Source organism: Rhagoletis pomonella, unplaced genomic scaffold (genome assembly GCF_013731165.1).
Source record: "Rhagoletis pomonella isolate Grant_MI unplaced genomic scaffold, Rhpom_1.0 Rhpom_scaffold_00048, whole genome shotgun sequence".
NCBI classification, from domain to species: Eukaryota; Metazoa; Arthropoda; class Insecta; order Diptera; family Tephritidae; genus Rhagoletis; species Rhagoletis pomonella.
Genome location: NW_023458602.1, coordinates 267693 through 291120, shown reverse-complemented (window position 1 = coordinate 291120; position 23428 = coordinate 267693). Strand labels below are relative to the sequence as shown.

General features: G+C 35.7%; 1 protein-coding gene across 1 annotated transcript in view; it reads right to left on the bottom strand.

The window, feature by feature from the left end:
* Nucleotides 1–4267: 4267 nt before the first annotated feature.
* Nucleotides 4268–23428, bottom strand: part of LOC118749783 (peroxidasin-like) — a 95228-nt gene continuing 76067 nt past the window's right edge. The window contains exons 6-7 of the mRNA XM_036484561.1: nucleotides 10102–10283; nucleotides 4268–6671 (exon numbers count right to left, since the gene is read on the bottom strand). Of these exons, the coding sequence (XP_036340454.1) occupies nucleotides 4313–6671; nucleotides 10102–10283 (2541 nt within the window). The 3' untranslated portion in view covers nucleotides 4268–4312. The remainder of the gene's footprint in view (nucleotides 6672–10101; nucleotides 10284–23428) is intronic.

Here is a 23428-nt window from a genome sequence, read left to right as displayed (position 1 = left end):
TTCGCGCTGTAATGTATTCATCCTGCTGTTTTGAAAAATGTAACATTAAAAACGACTAAAACTATGTTCACATATCAATATTACCTCAATCAAAGCTCGTTATTTAATCACCCCGTTTACACAAGCAAATCTCAGATTATTAGCCGTCAAATTTGTTGTGCTTGTTATTCTCACATCTGAAGGAAAAGTTATGTTTCTTCTCTGTGCCACCGTGATCACGTTTTTCTGCTATATTAAGCAATATAGATATATTTTAACTTAACATTTTATTAAAAAAAATACCTTTAAAACCCTCCTTTCCTTGTTAGCATCCATTTTTGTTTACTTTTACATTTGCCATTTCCCCTCTTCTTCGCAAAAACAATCGATAAAACTAGGATGGACACCGAAAAGTTATCGGTTAAATCTGAGATTATTTTATAATTACAGATTAACAAGGGCGGAATTTTATATGGCTAATCTCTTTTTCTAATTACAGATTAGGAAGTTAAGCTCGTAAATGAGGATAATCTACTTATATGTGAACCTAGTATTAGAGCGTTGCGTTGCGTGTTGGTTGTGTGATGACTTAGCTCACGTAAAATGTGCTGGTCTCAATGGTAGGATGGCTGGTATCATAACCGATAACAAAGGTGCTCGTTGGTCTTGCCCCAAGTGCAGATCAACCGAAGTTGAGCTTTGTAAAATGTTTAGGAGCGCCAGAAGTGGCTTCCAGGAGTTGGGTAAGGAGTTAAAACTGCTAAACGAAAAGTTTTAGCGATATGAAGATGCATTTAAAGACTTCAAGTGCATTGAATTTTCATTTATACTTCTAAATATATATCATCAGAAAACAAGGCACATAAATACAGGTAGAAGCCAAAATGACGTTGCTCTCATGAGAACCAAACCTTTAAACTTCAACTTGATTTTATTTTATTTCCTATATTTCGTTACGCTTTGAATGTCATATCGTTGTTTTTTTTTTGAATGTTCGTTAATAACAAATTCTAATTTGCATTTGAATTTTTGTAGTGTTGTGCGGTTTATACTTAATAATAATAATAGATTGGCGCTTACACATATGTTAGTGTTTGGCCGAGCTTCTCCTCCGATTTGTGGCGTGCGCCTTCATGTTGTCACACAAAGCGGAGGGACCTACAGTTTTACGCCGACTCCGAACGGCGATTGTATTTTTATGAGAAGCTGTTTTTCAAGGCAGAAATGCACTCGGAGGTTTGCCATTGCCTGCCGAGGGACGACCGCTGTTAAGAAAAAACCTTTTTCTATATTTATACTTAGTGTATGTGTTAAAAATGCAACACCTGAAGCGTTGTTTTTTATGTGGTGTTAAATATAAGGCAGATACCACTAATTTTTTAACGTGCCTCAAGTCCTCCGCGTAAGGAACGTTGCGAAAGCAGCTGTGGGCAGAGCTGCAGTGAAATGCCTTGCTGTGCGTTAAACATTTTAAAGAAGTAGATTCCACAAATACACCGGGAGGTACAGGAAAGGCACGTTTGAAGCCAAGTGCAGTTCGTATGACCCTTATGCCGAAAAGTCCCTCCAACAACACTGCAACTCATAAAACAAAAACAGAAAACAACATACACGTTTTATCAAATTTTAACTAAAGAAAATAAATAAATAAGAATAAACTTCAAATATACTTAAACACGTCAACCAGTAAAATGTATTTTTTTATTTTTCCTTACACACGCTCATTTTTATTTTTACTCTCCCGAAAACTTTGACTTTTGTAGGTTTGACGTCAAATTGGCTTCTACCTGTTTTATTGTACCATGATCAGAAAATACTGAAAATTCTCTCTCGGTTTTGCTTTTTGCTTAAAAATTACTTGTTTAATAAAAAATTCTATAAACACAAGATGCACTCAACTTTCAAAAGTAATACAAAATTTTACAAAATAATTTTAATATAAATAAATTAAGTAATTCAATGAAATTTTTACACATTTATATTCATTTTCGTCGATTTCTGGTTTCTATTTTTTTAATACTTAGAATAACTAAAATTTAACTGAACTTGTGTTTTTATCATGTAGCTCATTTTGGTGGAACGAATTCCAAGTTAGTAAATTAAGTCTTCGAATGGTTGTTAAGTACATATCAGTGGTAAATTTTTATGGCTGTAAAGTGTAAAAAGCAACAGTAAGTGAGTATGCATTGCGTATTTTTATGACAATGTTTCTATTCGCAGTTAAACTTTAAAGAGCTCTCAAGAAAAAAGAAAAATTCTTACATAATGACGCACAAGAAATGAAAAAGAAAATTTTCTTGTATTAAAATTTCTTAAATCATAATAAATGTAACCCCAAAACCCACCCCTTGTGTGCGCTACGTGACAAATTTGGCATGGAAAAGTAAACAGACAGTGTTTAATTTTGCAGACACTAGGAGAGGAAACTAACTGGTTACCTCTCCTTATATGTGTAAATTTAAACGAAAATTTTTTAGAGGAAATTTTAAACATTTTATGTGTATACTGTGAAAATGTGATCAATAAATATTTAAAGCTCAAAAGCAAATTTTAAATTTGTTCTACGCCACACATATGATAAGTAAAAGTAAGCAAGTAGTGTTTAAATTTGCATTCATTAAGAGAGGAAACTGGTTACCCTGCATCTCGAAATTTCCATTTTATCAACGCTTAAGTTTTGGCTTATATATACCAAATCAACAAAAACTTTTTGGAGCTAAAAAAGTGCTAGATAAATTTCAAAAGAGCTAGGAGCTAAAACCCAATTTTCGGAGCTAAATAGAAAAATAAGGAGCTAAATCTAGCTCCCAAAACACCAAAATGGCAACACTGTGTATGTGGTTTGTTGAAGCTCTCTACACACAAATGCGTGAAAGGCAAATGGTTTAGCAATGCGTGGTATTGTTGACCAACTTAATACTTTAATTAAACATACTTATTATTAAAATTTCATTTTAAAAATAGCACTGTTTCCTACTGTGGTGGAAATATGTCATTTTAAAACTTGAATCATAGAAATCGACCCAGTAAAGGCTGTTTTGCTCTCACGCTCTTTTGGGTTTGAATTCTATATATAGTATAGATATAGGTAAACGCTCCACATGTTGTCAGTTGCACTTAAACCAGCAGAGCAGTTAGTCTTTTTCTTCTCCCTCGCCCAGCCTGGAACAGTGACTATCGATACTATCGATAGTATCGACCCATTTCATATGTTTTTCTAAATCCATTTATTTTTCGTAATCTTGCTTTTATAAATTTGTTTATTTTAGCAGCTCACAGTTGCATTTTAGTATCAAGAAATATTGCTAGAACTTCATTCGCCGTGTAAAAAGTCAAAAAGCGATTTCAGAAATTTTCCCTTCAACTCACCTTTCGGAAATAAAAAACTTTACATGCAAGGTGCCACTGAAACTGCTTTCTGAAATTTCTCAATTTCAGTCTTTTGAAATATACTGCATTGCCACGTCTGGCACGTTCTTTAAACGTCAATGTTGCCTCTGCTATTTCCACTCTTAAAATAAAAAATGACGCCTTTAGAAATATTGCCATGAACCAACTAAACAAATCACCATCAGGACCGTGTATTTATAATTGCATTTCAGAAAAAAATATAATAGTTGATAACGTCATTTTTTAACCGGTTGTTTCATTCACACACACGGTTTCATTCCGTTTCATTCACATGGCGGAGAAAAAATGACGTCACTCCAAAAAAAAATACTTTTTTCACGCACTCCGTTCTGGGTGATCTTTATTCGTTCGTTCAGGAAATAATGCCGCCCAGTTTTGTTCTCTTTGAACCAATACGTGCAATTGTCAAAAGCGCTAGGAAAGAGAATACGCTATCAATGCAAAATAGTGGCGATAGTACTAAAACTATCGATAGTTATTTCATGTGACCAGACTATCGATACTATAGATAGTATCGTCGATAGTTTGACATCTGTAGCGGAATTTAGCTTACCATCCCGTACCTGCGTACGCCGATGTAGCAGTTATGTGCAGACAATGATTTGCACTAATAAGTGGTAATTATGTTATTTTTTGTTATTTATGGCCGTATAACAATTATATTCAACAATTTCATGATCTCATTTGCGAGGAGAGCCCAACGCATGCAGTAGAACATTGATATTGACCACGCTTGCCTGGTTATCGGCTTATGTGGTTATGTGGGTATATTTACACAATAATAATTTTTAATCAGATAATCTCATTATAAATGAATTCAAAAGTAAAAATAGTTTCTTTGCTAAAGTACTATTACATAAAAATAAAAATTAAATTATTTTTAAATATGCTTTTATTATTTAACAGTGCAGAAAAAATCTATTTACAAAATTTCATCTTCCAGCTTCTTAACTCTTTTTTTATATTCATTAAGCTCGTTGTCAAGCCTATAGATGGTCTCTTCTAAAGTGCTTATCCGCGATTCGTTAGAATGCCATGAGTTCTGTAAATTTTCAGAAATATTTCTTAAAATATGAATTGATCTCTTCTTAAGGTAATGGTTGCTATATAATTCTGATTCTTGTGTTTCCAAAAGTGGTGGTAAAGACTGACATGAACCACAGTCCTGCCAAAAATATAAGTTAATTTCCGGAATGTCAGCACATTTTTTATAGCCACCTTGCCTTTTGGGCAGTAAGAATACGTTAGACGACACTTCGTTAATATTATCACCATCATCGCAAAGTATACGACCGAGACTTGCGTGCTTAATTTGACTCAGCTGCTTTGAAAGAAATACACCATCGTTTTCATAATAAAATCGATCCCCATCGCGTAATCGTCGAAATTGCTCTACAAGAAGGCACTGGAACAATGGACCTACTTTGCCGCCCTCAACTTGGTCCTCTAGAATACCTCCGACCCATACATCAATATTATCTGGATGCCCATAAAGATTTTGAAGCTTCTTACGCACTTCTGCGCTTCTTATATCTCCTTGCAAGTCCTCAAAAGTTTTCGCTATGGTGAGATTACAGATCCGCCGATAAACATTGTATCCTGGTAGTCCGTGATCTCTGCCACGTTGAATATTAATAGCTGCAAGATCCAAAGCCACCGCGTGAGCTGTTTGAAATAATTTTTCCGTGAGTTCAGCGTTAAGATTTTGGTCAGGGGTCTTTAACTTCGCTGGCACCGAAAACATACCACGCAAAAGGGGATCTACTCCCCCTTCATATGCTATACGCCATGGAGCAAAAAATGCTTTATGCAGGGATAAATGCCCTTGTGGTATTGGTTTAAAAGTAGAATTAAGTCTGTGAAGCACTGGATTTATAATAGTATGCCCAAATCGTAACGCAGCTGTGGCAAATATATTAGCAATCGATGGGTTTATATAAGGATCATAACCTCGGTATTTTCCCAACATATGCATACCACTTTCCCCTATAATCAATGGTAGCCAATGGTTGAAAGTTATATGTTGCATTTGAGCTCCTATAATTTTTCGTGTTTCTTGGTATACAGTGTCACCATCCCAGTGAGGGTTTATATCACGTAATTTTGTAGCAACACGATTATGCTCACGCATCCATATAGTATGCATGGCTAATAAACCAATTTGCTCGTTAACTCGTATGTCTCCTGCAACAAAGCAATTCATAGTGTTTTCGTCCAGATTTCGCCTACAGTCCATACCATCTTGAGGTGCAGCAAATGGCAACATATCCCTTTGGCCAGGAAACTTAACTCCTGTTCTTAAGAGTCCGTCGTCTGTTGTAAAATTCCTAAGTTCTAAGGAAAATTCATAACTGTAACCATAAACTTGGGAGGCATCAATGAACGAAGTTAATTGATTGATTTGCTCTCTATGTTGAATATCTTTAAAAAAGATTGATGTCATACCGGAACCACAAACAGAGCTAGAACGAATAACATCAATACATCGACGATTTCTTATGCGGGGATCTTCTGGTGGCACTTCGATTGGGAAGCAAGGTGGTGCAAACTCACAGGTCTTTTTACAATCTATACCATCCCAACTTTCCGAACTAACTGACGGCAGTGCATGATCCAAATCGTGATCTAAAAATTGGCCCCATTGCATTACCATGTGAGTTATTTCTTCGTCCAGGGTTATGTGTTTAGTTGAAATAATATGTGTTGATATTAATCGTGGACTTGGCTTTAAAAATCCCCGGTACAAAAAGTTTTTTGTCCAGCCAATAGGTGTGCTAAAACCATTTTCATAAATTGGCTGCACAATACGCCTAAACGCTGTCAGTGAAGCACCCCACCACGGGTTTTTTAGATTGTTACAAGTACCATCGATGCTGCGATATTTTGAGTGATAGCACATATCTGTACAATTTGGCATTTCACGATGTTCTACACAGCCGGAAAGTTCAGCTACCAAATGCAAATGTTCACGAGAAAGAAGTTCACGAAACTCATACCTTTGACTTGATAAGGTAAGATTATCGCCTTTTTCGATGTGCTTTCTTATATTTACAAGAGTTCGCTCATATATCTCAGCAGCTCGAGCAAGTTGACGTGCTTCGCCTTTAGGAAACCGGAATATACGCAAAAGGTCACCGTGATTAAACTGTCCATTTGAGGTGACATTTCGTTTCATAAAAAGAGCCTCAATGGTATTGTTTATAGCCAAATCAATTTCATTCGCAGCTTCCCTAAATGCTATTCTAACGTAATGATCACCTGGAGCTGCGTTCACACTGTTCCTGGAAAAGAAAGCGAATTATTTATTCAGTTAGCAAAAATTGGCTCATGGTTTAAAAAACTTAAATTATTTTGAATATCTGTCAACTGACGGAAAAATGGAAAACTCAAAAAAATTGAACACGTGAGAAAAAAAGCTTTAAAATTTTTAATCAAGTTTTTACACTTGAATAAAAATAACCTATAACTAATAACACTGCCCAACAAAATTCTGTTGCGTAAAATATTGTAGCCGATTCTTATAGAATTTTTTAAATATATTAAATTGGCTCTAGTTTTCGAGGACCTTAGGGTTAAAAGTGCTGAAAAACGCAATTTTGGACTTTTTCGAGCCTATGCAAAACAATAGATTTGTGCAATATATCTGCTTTTGTGGGAGGATATTATAATTGCCGTTCGTACTGTCATCAGGTATATAACTTGAGAATAGAAATCGCTGCATCTTTTAGGCGCATCAATATAACATAGTTACATCCCGAGCTAATAAAAGGAAGGTAAAAAAACATGGAGTTTGCTTTTTAAATTTCATGTATAACTAGCTTTGCAGAGAATTTAATTCCCTACAAAACTGCATTAAGGTTTTTCTTTTATTTGTTACATTTAATTGTTTATAAAAATCAAGTTGCGGGACAAAACTTTTTTATTGAAAATTCTCAATTTTGCGCGCGCTACCTTAAAAATGAAGATAGAGGGCTGAAAGTTTGCGGACATTATTTTTGTAGTTGATAACGAAATTTTGATATGAGACCGAAAGAACCTAAGCATTCGTTTTACTTGACACAGTCTAATATGTATATACATACGTATATATTCAAATATTTTATTGAAATTTTTATGTGTTAAAATTCGATTTTTAGAATATTTTAACTTGAAAGTGTGCTCGTCCTTAGGTTATTTGTTTTTGCCTTTTAAGAATTATATTCAACATCTTTATTGAGCTTGAGGCCATTTTTGAAATGAAAAATGTTGTGGAAAACCAACAATAAAATATATATATATATACTTTTTATTTTGTTTTAATAAAAAACCTTTTATGTATCAAAGAGCTTTACTGTATTCATTTCTATAGGTCTTCTATTTATTTCTATTTTATTGTTTACAAAAAAATTTATGTTTTCTTTTTAAAATCTATAAAAAAATGAATTGAACAATAACAAATCACCAGAAAAAATTTCTATTTCTGCAATATTGTGTGTATGTGAAAATAATACGCATGGGGTATGTCATATCCAACTACACCACTCAAGGAACTTCTAGTCACCACAAAAACGCCAGGTTAAAATAATTATTTTGTTCACAGATTAACAAAAACACTTAGCCAGCTTAAAAGAAATTGGGTAAAATATCCACATTTTCTTCACACCGCAATGCCGTTTCCCATGTAAATGTATGCTGTTGGCGTACATGTAATATTTCTGCCGTTGACATAAAGGTTAAGATGCATGTAACGGCTAATGCAGAGAGAGGAGAGAGGGTGGCTTGTATCGTATTTCAGTCTTTCACTAACCATATACATATGTAATTTTCAACAGAGGTGGCTAAAACATGTAAAATTGAATATTTTACATATAAATTTTTGAATCTTTAACAGTTGGGCCATGTGAAACACAGTTGAAAGTAATTTCCGATATATCACTTACCATAAAAGTTACAATAGAATCCATTATATTAGTGCCTGAAAGTATACTTACTATGCGGACAGATATAAAGAACTTAAATCGTTTTGCGTTCTTTGGAAAATTACGCTCTGTTAGCCATAAATTTTACTGGACCATCATTTATATTTACCACTTATATTTTAAATTGTATTGTCGTCGTGATCGGAACAACGCTGAAAATTTCAAGTCTCTAGCTTGTCGAAAAGGTAGTTTAAAATCGATTGGAAATTTCCAATGAGCAATTTAAATAAAATCTTGTAATACATTCCATTCCATACAATCCATTATGGCGGAGCCAGTACAACCTACATATCAAAATGAAATGACTCTGGTAAAGGTAACATCATAGTATTAACGTAAAAATTAGTACCGAGAAGTATATGTTGAATACCATAATTGCAAACATACATACATTTTAAAGTTATAATTCTAACTGAGGGGTTTTTAGGGTCGGTGACAAAGAAAATGAAGTTAGTTATCAAAAATTCAAAATTACGGTTCCATTATGGCTACGATGACCTTCCGTCCTTTATTTTAAAGGACAGTCCTTTATTTGAACCCCCTGTCCCTTATAATTTTTTTCAAAATAAAGGACGCCTCTTGTCCTTTATTTCTTAAACTGTCCTTTAAATCAGCTCTGCATTTTTCAGAGGTAAATTTTAAACACAGAATATGAAAAATAAAAATGTTCCTTATAAAATATAATGAACCTTCGCCAGTTTGTTTCGCATCCCTCTTAAGGGTTTTTATTAAATAGGTAATCTTTGCACAATCTATAAAGCACAGGGAAAGTTGTGCTTAGCATTGTGTTGCACGCTGAGTTTCCAGTTCCACTGAAAGAGAACAATAAACCCCCTAATAAAGCCTTCATTTTTTTCATTTAATTTGATAATCTTTTCTTATTAAAGCTTATAATATTTGCAAGAGACCAGTTGAGCCTGATTTGTGAATTTTTATTTGATTATATTGTATCCAGTTAATAAATGTTACATAACAAACACTAGTTAAAAACAATTGTATGGTTCCCCAAACCGGAAAAATTACAAAAAAATGTTTGAAATGTTATAAAAAAAGGCTCACAAAAATAAATTTTTTTTTTTGATTTTTAGTAAAAGTTGGTTGAAAAATGAAGATTGCGGTGAATTATGAACATTGAATTCCAATTTTGAACCACTGTGTGCTGACTTCGGTAAATGCATTTTGGCAGCAAAGGATGGCGAGGTTCTTCAGGATTTGGCTTCATTTTTCGAAATCGGTTAATTAACTGGTAAATATTTGATTTAAATTACGATATGGGTAAGGTACTTTTATCATACAAGTTGTATGTACGTGTTCCCAAATAATTATGAAAAAAAAATTCCTTTATTTTACATTGGTTAATATGGTCACCGTAATTATGGCGGACATATTTGTAAAATCTTAATGAATTTGCTGAAATCGTATACCTCGGAGGTTATTGGGGTCGCTGAAAGTGAATTTAATTAAAGTCAAATGTTAAAATTCAAGCTTCTATATTTCTGGCATTTATTTTAATTAACGAGTTAACATTAATTAATTAACATTCTTAACTTTGAAAATTTTTATGACCCTTTTTTGAATTTCGAAAACTGACATCAGATTCGTTGTCAGCAACCCCAAAACCGCTGAGAATGTGTAATAAATTGTCGGCTAAGTCATTCATTTGCATCCACATTAATTGATTTCTTGTCCATAGAGCATTGGTAGGGCTATAAGTTTATAGACAAAAAATTGGTGGTGTAATTGGGGAACTTACTTGATCTTCACTAGCCCTGAAGCAGTTACACGTCCGTATTTATTTTTCACTGCACATTCATAACGACCTTCATCTGTGATCGAAACATTTTTTACAATAAGACTGCCGGATCCACTGACTTTGTATTTGTCATTTGCATATGCGTTTGGAACTACAAGTCGTCCATCATGTCTCCATATTAGCTTCAAAAAACACAAAAAGTAAAGCTACATTGACAGCAAAAAACAAATATAAGGGCGTAATGCTTGAAACACAATACCGGCGAACGGTGAAGTTCGCCGAGTTTGGCGATGCCGTTGTTAACCGTTGGCCCTTCTATTTCGCCTACTTTAATTCAATTAGAACAACAGAGAAAACAGCGAACGAAATACTGAAATGAGGAAATTATAGCAAATATAACTATAAAAAATAAGAAATTTTTATAAGTAATTTTACATTAAGCCATATTTAACGAATCGATAACTGTATTTTTCACCAAAAAAAAAAATTATCGCATTATATGTATTTTCTTTTCTTCTAAAACTTTGAGAGTAGATAAACAAACGCCACCTTTGCCACTCTCTGCAGCCATCACCCAGCGGGGCGATAGAAATAAATCTATCGCCACGAAATTACGCCGAGTGAACTTCGCATTTCGCTTTAACTGTGTTCAATTTCATATGCTTGCTGGTGTTCTACTTTTGGCAGTGCGAATATCGCTGTGGTGAGTTCGCCGTTCGCCGGGATTGTGTTTCAGCTATTAATAACACTAACCAGTACTTGAATAATTCTTGTAGATATTAGATGAGGACCACAAACCTAGGGCGATGCCGTACAATAGAGCCATAGGAAATAACGGCATATGGCTTTATATCAGTTTACATGGAGAAATAAAGCCATATATTTGCGTATGATCTTATTTCTCACTGTGAAAGAGACATAAAGCCTTATGGCGTTATTGCACCTTTGATAATTTTTTGTGTAATGTTTACCAAGTGCACAGCTAATATGCATATGTGCATAAATAAACTGGGTAATTCTCTAGTTGAAGGTACAACTTGCAAAAAAAACGTCCAAAACTGTCAGGAGTGGTACCAATCGGCGCATTTTTATATCTGTATTAACAATTCGGAGGTGGGGGTTTATATTGTTAACCGTGTAAAAGTTATTAAAAAACACCTTTTTTAAATGTTGCTCTTTTTTTTGAGTGATTGCACGCTCAAAAATGCACTAAGTCACCAATATATTTTAAGCACTACTAAGATATATTATTTTAAAAAACTTTTTCAAAAAGTACATCAATCAATCAAAATCTATTAAAAAACAAGTACACAAAGTTCCCGAACTGAAACGAGAAAATGCATCCTATGAAGAGACTAATTGTTCACTTTTATACCCGAACGGGTATGAAAAGCGAGTAGTCACTTTTAAAAAATAAAAATAAAAATTTGCATCAGCTGAGATTCGAACCGAGGTGCTCAGTTTTGTTAGGCGAATACTCTCTCTGTGCCAACGTCGCACATGAAATTTCATTGACTAAGTGCGTACTTATCATTAAATCGTTAATAGTACCCGTTAGAGATGAGTTGGGGACTAATTGATCTCCAATTATACCCATAAGGGATGAGTCGAGACTAATTGACCTCCAATAGTACCCGTATGAGACTAGTTGGCACTAATTAATGCCCAATTGTACCCGATTGAGAGTAATCTCGGAATACTCGCTTTAGAGATTAGTCGCACAATTTTTTGCAGGGCGCTTACTTAAACACTTACATATATGTACGTATGTATATGTATATGCATTATTTCCTGTCAAGATTTTTTCACACACCATAAAGAAATATAATTTTAGCAATTTTGCAAAATTCCAACTTTGACAAGCGTTATTGTTACTACCTTTTTTTGATGCATCCTGTAATTATTTATTATCCACTGATTCATAGCATGTATCTTGCTGATTTTTTCCCCTATAATAGTTAATAAGACATACTTTAGCCTGATTTTTTAAATTCTTCAAATAATCATTATTTTGTATTCAACAATTTTTATTGAGCTTGAGGCCGTTTTTAATGAAAGACTTATTGTGGAAAAGCAACAATAATTTGAAAAAATTGTAAAAGTGATAGCTATTTCGGAAATCACCACATTTCCTCATCAGACTTCTTTCAGTAGGATTCGAACCGAAGATCCCACTGACTCAACCAGTTGCCTACGCACTGCGTAAGTTCGCATTTTAAATTATCGTTGCCTTTTTCCCACTTTTTTTCAGTTGTTAAACCAACACAAGCAAGCGCAGCTATTCCGCTGCAATACACACTTGATCATGTGGTTGTTGGTCTTTGTTAATAATTCTATTTTTAGAATTTTTTACTTTTAGGTGTGCTCGTCCTTAAGTTATTTGTTTTTGTTTTTTATAACAATTATATTCAAAAAATTTTATTGAGCTTGAGGCCGTCTTTAATGAAAAACTTATTGTGGAAAAGCAACAATAATTTGAAAAAATTGTAGAAGTGATAGCTATTTCAGAAATCACCACATTTCCTCATCAGACTCCTTTCAGTAGGATTCGAACCGACGATCCCACTGACTCAGCCAGTTGCCTACGCACTGTGCTAAGTTCGCTTTTAAATTATCGTTGCTTTTTCCCCACTTTTTTCATTTGTTAAGCCAACACAATCAAGCGCAGCTATTCCGCTGCAATACACACTTGATCATGTGGTTGTTGGTTTTTGTTAATAATTTTTTTTCTGTGAATGTTTAACTTTTAGGTGTGGTCGTCCTTAAGTTATTTGTTTTTGTTATTTTATGGCCTTATAACAATTATATTCAAAAATTTTTATTGGGCTTGAGGCCGTCTTTAATGAAAAACTTATTGTGGAAAACAACAATATTTTGAAAAAAGGGTAGAAGTGATAGCTATTTCGGAAATCACCACATTTCCTCATCAGACTCCTTTCAGTCGAATTCGAACGGACGATCCCAATGACTCAGCCAATTGCCTACGCACTGTGCTAAGCTCGCCTTTTAAATTATCGTGGCTTTTTTCCCACCTTTTTTAGGTTTTAAACCAACACAATCAAGCGCAGCTATTCCGCTGCAATACACACTTGATCGTGTGGTTGATGGTTTTGTTAGTTTTTGTTAACAATTCTATTTTTAATATAACAAAAACAAATAACTTAAGGACGAGCATACCTAAAATTTAAACATTCTAAAAATAGAATAATTAACAAAAACCAACAAAACCAACAACCACACGATCAAGTGTGAATTACAGCGGAATAGCTGCGCTTGATTGTGTTGGCTTAACAAATGAAAAAAACCAGGGACGTGAACCGGTTTTGAACCGAACCGGTTTTGAACCGGAAACCCGCTTGTTTCTATTAATTAACTGAACCATTAACCGAACCGAGATTTTCCACAAATGTTTGATCCGAACCGAGAACCGAACCACTTTCCATAAAGGTTTGAAGGTACGTTTCAACCAATTTTTAATAGAAAAATGTACCCACTTTTTTTTCTTTTTGTTAAACATGGAAATACCTACCATGTTTGTTTACCATGTGACAATATCAAATGTAAAAGCCACCCATCTCATTTGACAGACACTTGATCCTTAACCTTGCGCGTTGTTGCACTTGACACTTGACACTCAAACTTGCGCGTTATTTTTTATACCCGTGCGTACTTGTGCACAAGGGTATTATAACTTTGTTCACATAACGGTTGTTTGTAATAGGTAAGACGAATCGAGATATTTATAGACAAATGTATTCAGAAGAAATCGATTAAGCGGGGAGTGTCTGTCCGTCCGTCTGTCCGTCCGCCGGTCCGTCTGTGCACACGATAACGCGAGTAAAAAGTGAGATATCTTAACGAAACTTTGTACGTGCCCTACTTTCGGGCGTGGGACGGATGGTATTGGAAATGGGTAAAATCGGAAAATAACCACGCCCACCTCCCATATAACGGTAATTTGGTGAAATACGAAATCTTGAATAAATCAGTAAATATTAAAGCTAATTTATTCAAAATTTATGCTTGCAACAATTCTTTGCCAAGAAATACGTTTATTATAACATTTTGGAAAATGGGCGTGGCACCGCCCACTTGTGAACACATATATGTATCTCGGTAACCGTTCGACCAATTTGTACCAAACTCGGTATGGCTAATCAGACTAAAATTGAGGCCGCTTTTCATATAACGGTAAATTTCAGTAATGCTTGAAACTTCCAATATTTCGAAATTTAAGGACGCTAAGTTACTCCAAATTGATACACCCCGGCTTACCATGTTACGGTAGCTTTCGGAAAGGTGAAAATCATATATTTAATACTTGCGCTGGGTATTTAATGTTCGGCTCCGCCCGAACTTAGACTTTATTAGTTGTTTGTTTTTCGAACCGTTGAACCGAACCGGAACCCCGGTTAAAAGACCGAAAAAACCGCTTTGAGGAACCAATCCAAAAGTGCAAAAACGGTTCGAACCGCTGAACCGAACCGACAAAATTTTTCACCCGGTTCACGTCCCTGAAAAAAACTGAGAAAAAAGCAACGACAATTTAAAAGGCGAACTTAGCGCAGTGCGTAGGCAACTGGCTGAGTCAGTGGGATCGTCGGTTCGAATCCTACTAAAAGGAGTCTGATGAGGAAATGTGGCGATTTCCGAAATAGCTATCACTTCTACAATTTTTTCAAATTATTGTTGCTTTTCCACAATAAGTGTTTCATTAAAAAGGGCCTCCAGCTCAATTTAAATTTTTGTATATATTTTTTATAAGGCCATAAAATAACAAAAACATTTAACTTAAGGACGAGCACACCTAAAAGTTAAACATTATAAAAATAGAATTATTAACAAAAACCAACAACCACATCATCAAGTGTGAAAAGCAGCGCAATAGCTGCGCTTGATTGTGTTGGCTTAACAAATGAAAAAGTGGGAAAAAGCAACGATAATTTACAAGGCGAACTTAGCACAGTGCGCAGGCAACTGGCTGAGTCAGTGGGATCGTCGGTTCGAATCCTACTGAAAGAAGTCTTATGAGGAAATGTGGTGATTTCCGAATAGCTATCCCCTTTTACCATTTTTTTCAAATTATTGTTGCTTTTCCACAATAAGTTTTTCATTAAAAATGGCCACAAGCTCAATAAAAATTGTTGAATATATTTGTTATAAGGCCATAAAATAACAAAAACAAACAACTTAAGGACGAGCACACCTAAAAGTTAAACATTTTAAAAATAGAATTACACTGGTCTACAAATTTCAACTTTTTTTCTGCGAATAAGACGGGACCTGGTGTTTCTGAACGGATTTTTCGTGCTGAACACGAATCCGGGGTCAAAAATGTCCCATCACGTCACGTTTTCGAGAAAAAAGGGGTTGAAACCCCTAAAAACAGCGTTTTTGGCCATTTTCGAAAAATTATAGAGCTGAACCCTGACGTGGTACAAATTTTGCATATATCAGAAATTAAAGGCTAAACCGTGCCCTTTCGAATGAGCCCTATGCCGAATTGATCGCGTGTACCCTTAAAGCAGGGGGTGTATTTGTGTTTAGGGGTGCAGGAAAAATTGATCACAGAAAGAATTTAATCTTAAACGATCATAGAAAATTAATAATGCCAAGGTTTTAACTATATTAAAAGTCGCTGATTACGAATCTGCAGTTAGATTTTAAAAATTTAAGATGACGGGTCGAATATGGTGGATATAAAAATTGGACTCCTAGACACAAATACACCCCCTGATCTAAGGGTGCATGCGATTAATTCGGCATAGGGCTCATTCGAAAGGGCACGATTTAGCCTTTAATTTCTGACATATACAAAGTTTGTAGCACGTCAGGGTTCAGCTCTACAATTTTTCAAAAATGGCCAAAAACGCTGTTTTTAGGGGTTTCAACCCCTTTTTCTCGAAAACGTGACGTGATGGGAAGTTTTGGACCCCAGATTCGTGTTCAGCACGAAAAATCCGTTCGGAAACACCAGGTCCCGTCTTATTCGCAAAACCCTTGTAGACCAGTGTTATTAACAAAAACCAACAACCACGTGATCAAGTGTGAATAGCAGCGGAATAGCTGCGCTTGATTGTGTTGGCTTAACAAATGAAAAAGTGGGAAAAAGTAACGATAATTTGCAAGGCGAACTTAGCACAGTGCATAGGTAACTGGCTGGGTCAGTGGGATCGTCGGTTCGAATCCTACTGAAAGAAGTCTGATGAGGAAATGTGGTGATTTCCGAAATAGCTATCACTTCTACCATATTTTTAAATTATTGTTGCTTTTCCACAATACGTTTTTCATTAAAAACGGCCCCAAGCTCAATAAAAATTTTTGAATATAATCATTATAAGGCCATAAAATTACAAAACAGATAACTTAAGGACGAGCACACTTAAAAGTTAAACATTCTAAAAATAGAATTATTAGCAAAAACCAACAAAACCAACAACCACATGATCAAGTGTGAGTTGCAGCGGAATAGCTTGCGCTTGACTGTATTGGCTTAACAAATGAAAAAAGTGGGAAAGAAGCAACGATAATTTACAAGGCCAACTTAGCACAGTGCGTCCTCATCAATGTTGGTGTCCTTGGCGTGGGGATGTGGCTTAAGTGGTGACATGGGGCCCCTTAGTGGCTTTCCGTTTCAGCACGAACTAAGAGGGAGGCTCCGCATGGGAACCTGTGTAAGACACGAGCTATCACAGTCTCCTATGTGGAGATTACAGCACCGACGATTACTCCTGCCCTTATCCCTCCTTATTTACCTATCCCAACAACCCAACTCCTCCCCCTAATCCAGGGTGTTACGCGACACCGTGCCCATTGGATGGTTTGCAGCCAGGGGGCTTAACAGACCGGCTGTATTTTAACGGCGCCTTCCTGACACCGGGCCGCCTCAGGGAGTAACGGTGGCCTTACTGCGGCAAGGGGCGCTGTCGCGGTGTACCGTATGATTTCCCCACATACTTCGCAGATCACTGCGCTCGCCTCGTCGAGCAGGTGGTCGTACGAACGAGATGCATCACAACCTATACAAAAACCCAACAAAAACAAAAACAACAACAAAATTATTAAAAACTTCGTCTTCCCCAAATCGGGGAAATACTGCCCAGGCGCGAGCGCCATATGCGCCGCTTCGTTCCAAAAGGAGCTCTTCCGGGCTGGATGTGGGGGATACTTCACGCCGGCCTGTGACTACGGGTGTTATGATGGGGCCTGGCACCAGCCAGGCTGCAGAGATTGTTTTGGAGATGACAAATCCATCCGCGGCGTTGGGTCAGGTAACCTAGACAGTAGTAAATAAAAGGACATTACACTGCTGTAGAACTAGACAACACAGTAGATAAGATGAAAAAAACCCTAGCCATAGCTTTTAAAAAACCCACACCAGTAAGCGTTCTTAAGAAAAAATCCCCTCCAGCACAGGTCAAATCTCAGAAAAATCTTAAACGAGTGCTACAGAACAAAACTGTGGCAGCCATACAAAGATTAATTAAGGCGGACTCTTGGAAGTCCTACTGCACATCCACAAAGAACTGTTGGGATTCCGCCAGACTAAGTAAAGTTTTATCCAAGGAACACACCAACTCCAACCTTATAAAGGGAGAGGACCGTGCATGCAAAAGGACAGCGGAGGAATCACTAGATACCCTCATAAATACACACTTTCCTGGCTGCGATCAAAGGCCAAACACATGGCCTCATATAAATCGTCCGCAACTCTCAGCAGAGTTATAGATCAAGAGCTCATGACCAAAAAACCCATCATACTTCAAATCGATTGAAATTTTTTGTGAGCTTAGCTTGTTAATATATAAATCGAGATCCCGAGGGCTGGCTGCTGAACAGCGGTCTTGATTATGCATTTTTAACAATTAAAGATGTCAATAAAAGCCGATTACTCAACATAATTCAGATGACTTGAAATTTAGATGGAATTTTATTGACAGTATATCGAAAATGAACTCAAGGTTGCTTGCCAATTCTGATAGTCTTAAAATACTTCCAGCCTATGTTGTAAGTGCATTGTTGCAACAATAACTGAACATACTTCAGATGGGCTGTCCTTATAACAGGACATTATTAATATTATAAATAGATGAAATGTCTACACCCAGCACCTTCTGATGGTCTTAAAGTACTGCCAACCCATGTTGAAAGTGCATTGTTGCAACCATAGGTCAACATACTTCAGATGACTTGAAATTTTTATAGAATTGTATCTACAGTGTATGGAAAATGAATTGAAGGTTGCCAGCCCATTCTGATGGTCTTAATTGCCAGCCCATGTTGAAAGTGCATTGTGGCAACTATAAGTCATCATACTTCAGATAGGCTGTCCTTATCGCAGCAGATGAAATGTCTACAGCCAGCCCATTCTGACGGTCACATCATATCAAAAATGTACAAAATGTCATTCCCTTGAGTGTGAGCTAGACCGACTTTCGAGACAGACAATTGCCAGTAAATGCGATAGATGGTCACATAAGTCATGATTAATCAGGCCCTATCTGTAAGAATTTTAAACTTTTTTACAGATTTTCTCGCTAATTTATAAAAATGGAATCTTCAATAGAATGTGTTTTTGTAATGATAAAGGAAGAGACAATCAGGTGGTTTCTTTTATTGTAAATACTTTACAAAAGTGCCGGGAAGTGTTGGATATTCGCAAGCGGTTTCATTTAGAATATAACACCATGGCAAGCGAGTAATTTAAGCAAACAGGCTAACAGCCCAATAATCAAGTACATGTCTTTTTCCGTTGATTTTTAAAAATCGAGTGTGCTAATGGTGTACTTAAATAGAATAAAACTACACACTAGTCCCAAGTCTCCTTGATTACTTGCCTACCAGCCTATATTACTCGCTTGCCATGGCGTATGAGTTATCTATCAACATCAACACTTCTCCGGTTTAAAGCGATATTTCAAGTCACTGTAATACTTCCTAATTATTAATTTATTTTTACGCTTCCTATCAAAAAATGAATCGCTAACTAAAATGTTTAATTTAATAAAGAATACAATTTTATTTAATTGGGTACAAATTGATTTATTTCAACTTGGTAGGCTAATGAGGCAATCTAGGGTAAGAGGATCTGAAAAAGATACACAGTAATCGAAATTAGATTTTCATCATGTATCACACATTGGAATTTAGTAATAAATACAACAGTTACGAAGAAAATCGTTTTTGGGACTCTCCAAGGACGAAAGTTTTTATGAGCTTAAAATCCTCTCGAAATAAGCTTCCAACCTAGGGGCGATCAAGTGTAATAACATATTTAAATTTTTAATCAAGGAAAACCCCTGTAGCTGCAGTCTTCATATGCATAAGCCTCATTTTATTCTTTTCATTTCAGCAACACTATGTTAAGACAGCATATGAACGAAATACGTTTTCCCCCACGCGCCCGCACTCCTAAAAATGACTTTTGTGACATTTTTCATAAGATGTGACCATCAGAATGGACTGGCTGTAGATATATCATCTATTCATGTTATTACTAATGTGCTGTGAAAAGGACAGCACATCTGTTGTATGCTTAGTTATGCTTGCAACAATGCACTTTCAACATGGGGTGTTTGTACTTTAAGACGCTCAGAATTGGCAGGAAACATTGAATTCATTTTATATGCACTGTAAATAAAATTCTATCTCAATTTCAAGTCATCTGAATAATGTTGACAATGCACTTTCGTCATGGGCTGGCAGTACTTTAAGACCATTAGAATCGACAGGCAACCTTGAATTAATTTTATATGCACTGTAAATAAAATTCTATCAAAATTTCAAGACATCTGAAGTATGTTGACTTATAGGTGCAACAATGCAATTTCATCATGGGCTGGCAGTAGTTTAAGGCCATCAGAATTGGCAGGCAACCTTGAGTTCATTTTTTTACACTGTAAATAAAATTCTATCTAAATTTCAAGTCATCTGAAGTATGTTGAGTAATCGGTTTTCATAAACATCTTTAATCGCTAAAAATGCATAATAAAGACCGCTGTTCAGCAGCCAGTCCTCCGGATCTCGATTTATATATTAACAAGCTAAGCTCACAAAAAAAACAATCGATCTGAAGTATGATGAGTTTTTGGTCATGAGCTCTCCGTCTATTACTCGACTCAATCGTAGACAAGGAAAAAATTAAGTTCGCTATAAATAAATTCTCCCCATTTAAATCGATATCGTTGTTTAAACAGCGCTTACAAGCCAAACCAGATACATATGTCATGTTGTTTCAGAATTTGGAGAACCTGTAACTTTATCTGCACTTTTCGATTTTAGTTTTTGTAATTCATTTTTTATACTTTCTTCTGCGACTGCTTTGCAAAATTTGTGCTTATAGCGAGCTAAATAGGTGGATATGGAAAATAGATTATTATTTTTGAACAATATTTTGTTTTCAAAGTCGTGACTGCCAGCCGAATCGGATCAGCATATATTGTTGTTTTCAATCACCCCGTTTTTTATAAGCATTTGAATAACAGATAGTTATGTAATTCTTATCTAATTAAAAGTCAGACCTGTAGCTTTTTAACAGATACCAAAAATAACTGTTATTTCGAATTTAGAAATGGAAAACGTTGCCTGAATTCTGAAATTTAACGAAAACGTTATTTCATAACAGTTAATAGATGATAAATATGTTTTCCGTTGCTGATAAGAGTTATTTCCCAAAGTTTTTCTTTACGTAGCTCGATTACGGTTATTGCCCAACGTTTATTTTTTACGTTGCTTGAAAATAGCTATTGCCCGACGAATATTTTTACGTTATATGATAATAGTTATTTCACTCTCTCACTTTTATTTCATCGTCTTTATCTTATTCTCCATATCCGAATCTGACAGCGTTTATCAGACAAAGTAAAAAATAAACGTTGTAAAATAACCTTATCCAGCACCGTAAAAAATAAACGTTGCGAAATAACTCTTATCGGCATCGGAAAAAATATTTTTCCTGCATAACAGTTGTCAGGCAACGTAAAAAAGAAACGTTGGATTATAACTCTTATCGACGAAATAAAAAATATTTCTCATCTAATAACTGTTATGGAGCAACATTTTTGCTATAAAACTTATAACTTTTATGTCCCTGCTTTTTAATTATTTGAGCATCGATTCTCTTTATAGCCCGACGTTGATCATTTCTACTAGAAATCCCTATTGAAGGAACTTACTCATTGACTATAAATAGCAAAGAAGGGACAGTTTTACCACAGAAGTGTTTAGCCAAGGATCCAATGTATATCCTTATGAAAAAAATATTATCCAACAAGTAAACAAACCTACTGTTTTTAAAATGTTTGCTAAAAATAAATTCCCCAAAGAGCCCCACTTGAAATTATTTAAACGAATATATGTGGTGGAATACGCGGTACGTCGACTCGCGAGTCATTTGTGTACGTGTTGCTTCGCCTTCGACTACACACAGTTGAATCATTCAGAGTCATGCCCCGGGAGTCATCCCAGCAAAAACTTTTAACTTTTTTGGGAAGTACTTATTTTTGTATCAATGGAGTATCGCAATACAAGTCGCCTCAAGACAATTATCGCTTATCCATTGCATTACTGTGATGCAATGGCAAGAAATTTTACATTTATTTGATTACCTCCAATGACCTGCACATGTTAAAATAATGCATTCTGTAAACTAAAAGATAAGCGGTTACCTCGATTTGGGAACCACTTTTTGAGAGTAACTGCTTAACTTTTCGTTTGCGTGTCATTGGAGGTAATCGAACAAATGTAAAATCGATTTGGGGACCACTTTTTGAGAGTAACCGCTTACCTTTTCGTTTACATAATGCATTATGTTAACATGTGCATGCCATTGGAGGTAATCGAATAAATGTAAAATTTCTTGCCATTGCATTACAGTAATGCAATGGATAAGCGATAATTGTCTTGAGGCGACTCGTATTGCGATACTCCATTGATACAAAATTAAGTCCTTTTCAAAAAATGAAAATTTTTTGCTGGGATGTTGGTGTAACTAACACATATTTATTTTTACAAACACATCCAAATCGACTCACGAGTCAGACGCACCGTGTATGCCGCCTATAAGATCCAAAGCAAATCACGAAAATTTTGTTAAGAATTACAGTGCACACTTTCTTCATTTGTGTCTAGTAGTTTTTTTTTTTAAGATTGGTCCAAAAAAAATCATAATAAAGAAATAAGCCAAAGCAGGTATGGAAAGCACTGAAAAATTATTATTAAAGTAATTTGTTCTCTTTGACGTACATCAAAGGCCAAGTAGAAGTGGGAACTTTTATGGCTCCCACTGATAGCTCGGTTATATAGCTTAAGAAAGAATATTTTAATGACATTTTTATCAAAGTTGATAAATATGACATTTGACCAGTTTGGTTACACAAATACTCCTACGACCACAGGCAAAAATATTGGCTACAATATCTATTTTTTTTGTTTTATCGGTCCATTTGCAAAATATTCGCATTCGTAAAAGATCCACATTGATTATTGCGAATGCGAATGCGAAAGCGAATGCGAATGTTAAAATTAATGCGGAAGCTCCGCGGTTGCGAATGCGAATGCGAATATTCGCAACAACCTTGGTTCCGATAATGCTCCAGAAATTACAGGAGCCTATGTTATCCTGGCTGGAAAGGGTCTACAAAGCCATTATCAGCTTGACACACATTCCGAAAAGCTGGAAAAGAGCCAATGTTGTCTTCATTCCCAAACCGGGAAGAAGAAATCACGAAAAAGCAGAAGACTTCTGACCAATAAGTCTTACATCTTACCGCTAAAGGTACTGGAAAGACTTTTAGACCTACATATGAGGCATTTTCTGGGAAATTCCAAACTTTCCAAAGCTCAGCATGCATACATTAAGGGCAGGTCAACTGAAACTGCCCTTCATGAAATCGTGGGCACCATAGAAAAATCACTCCATTACAAGCAGTACACTTCAATAACATTACAATCGAAGCAATTTTTCGATCTCTTGTGAAGGTCGGAATATCTGACCAGGGTTCGGAAAATCTCATCTATGATTATTCGTTTTCATTCAATTATGAGATTTTTGCGATCGATAATATTCCAAATCAATTTTTGCATTCTTTTATCGCGAGTGAAAAATGCTAACAAGTTTATGATCTCTCACATTCGGAATGCGATCGACAAAAACATTTCCGCTCACTCGAATAATGAGAAGTCCGAGCATTGCCGATGTCGGCCTCTCATAAATGAGAAAAACGATGCAAATAATCCATTCGCGATCACTCACAACACCTTATCGCGAAAAATTTTCAACGACGTTGTATGGGAGATATTAGGTTTATATAGTAACTTCTCCAGTAAA